Source organism: Cebus imitator, unplaced genomic scaffold (genome assembly GCF_001604975.1).
Source record: "Cebus imitator isolate Cc_AM_T3 unplaced genomic scaffold, Cebus_imitator-1.0 Scaffold296, whole genome shotgun sequence".
Lineage (NCBI taxonomy): Eukaryota > Metazoa > Chordata > Mammalia > Primates > Cebidae > Cebus > Cebus imitator.
The window spans coordinates 57142-59050 of NW_016107611.1; the positions used below are offsets into that span (position 1 = coordinate 57142).

The 1909-nt window shown below is 44.5% G+C and overlaps 1 protein-coding gene across 1 annotated transcript; it reads left to right on the forward strand.

Annotated features, from left to right (window-relative positions):
- Positions 1–430: 430 nt before the first annotated feature.
- Positions 431–1374, forward strand: LOC108285266 (myosin regulatory light polypeptide 9-like). The gene has a single exon (XM_037729160.1). The coding sequence runs from the start codon at positions 533–535 to the stop codon at positions 1049–1051; it is 519 nt and encodes a 172-aa protein (XP_037585088.1). The 5' UTR covers positions 431–532; the 3' UTR covers positions 1052–1374.
- The last annotated feature ends 535 nt before the right edge of the window (positions 1375–1909 follow it).

The window sequence follows — 1909 nt, forward strand, 5'->3', positions numbered from 1 at the left end:
GGGTAAGCTTGGAGGTGAGCTGCCAGCTCTGTCCTGCAGAACCTGGCCAAGCAATGGATGAAAGGAGTATTCAGACACAGGTGTGCAGTGTAAGAGCAGCTAGGGGACCGGCCAGTTCTAGTGACCAAAGTGCAGCAGCCCCAGCAAGCTGAAGCTGTTGCTTTTATTCAGTGCAGACATAATGCTGAAAGCCTGGAGCCAAAATAATCTGTGGATAACTAACAATTATTGTTCCCCCTTTCAGGAGGCACCAGTCACTTGACAGTTTCTAGGCAACATAAACAAACCTGTTAAAGATAAATTCCCCAGGCCGGGTGCAGTGGCTCACGCCTATAATCCCAGCACTTAGGGAGGCCAAGGCAGGAGGATCACCTGAGGTCAGGAGTTCCAGACCAGCCTAACATGGTGAAACCCTGCCTCTACTAAAAATACAAAAATTAGTCTCTCTGGGTAGCAGGGTGGTGGTAGCTGCAGCGAAGGGCTCGCTGAGGTGCTCGGATTCTTGTAACTGTGCCGGGATTTAACCACCACCATGTCAAGCAAAAGAGCAAAGACCAAGACCACCAAGAAGCGCCCTCAGCGCGCAACATCCAATGTGTTTGCTATGTTTGACCAATCACAGATTCAGGAGTTCAAAGAGGCCTTCAACATGATTGATCAGAACAGAGATGGTTTCATCGACAAGGAAGATTTGCATGATATGCTTGCTTCGTTGGGGAAGAATCCAACTGATGAGTACCTGGATGCCATGATGAATGAGGCTCCAGGCCCGATCAATTTCACCATGTTCCTCACTATGTTTGGTGAGAAGTTAAACGGCACAGATCCTGAAGATGTCATCAGAAATGCTTTTGCTTGCTTTGATGAAGAAGCAACTGGCACCATTCAGGAAGATTACCTGAGAGAGCTGCTGACAACCGTGGGGGATCGGTTTACGGATGAGGAAGAGGATGAGCTGTACAGAGAAGCACCTATTGACAAAAAGGGGAACTTCAATTACATTGAGTTCACACGCATCCTGAAACATGGAGCAAAAGACAAAGATGACTGAAAGAACTTCAGATTCCAGCCAAACGCTCCTTGTTGCCACTTTGGGTATTTCTGAGATTTTCTCTTGCATACCCTTAGCTTTACGGCTTCTGCATTTCCTGTTGTATTTATTCTCAGCCATTTTGGGCACATGTATCTTTATACTCAGACTGGAAACGGGACTTTCTATTAATATCATTTTCAGACTAGAAAATAGGGTAATGTAACCTACCAGCCCCTCCTTCCAATAACTGCAGTCTATACAGAGTCAATATATTTTTTCAGAGAAAGTTATTCTCTCATTTTTTTCTGAACCATAATTAAACTTTATGATAAAATAAAAAATAAAAAAAAATACAAAAATTAGCCAGGCATGGTGGCACACGCCTGTAATCCCTGCTAATTGGGATGCTGAGGCAGAATAATTGCTTGAACCCGGGAGGCAGAGGTTGCAGTGAGATCATGCCATTGCACTCCAGCCTGGACAAACCAGACTCTGTCTCAGAATGAAAAAAAAAAGAAAGAAAAAAGAAAAAGATAAATTCCCCTACACTTCCTTGTATCTACTCCTCACCCTCTGCCTCAGGGATAGAAAAGAGCTGCCTTCAACTATTCTCCCCCAAAGCTTTGCAGAGCCTTCTGACCTTTCAGAAAACCTGCTCCTTTCCCTACAGTTTCTCCTACCACCGTGACCGATCTCCTACAGTGAGCATGGAAGCCATAGTCCCCAGATGTCTGAGGAAACTAGAGTATGCCTTCCCCAACCCATACTCCACGAAATAAATTGTCATGAGCAAGCGAAGAACAGCCACCTATTATATTAACTATGAACATTTAATTTGATGATGTATCTGATATAGCTGCTAGCATTTTTAGCACA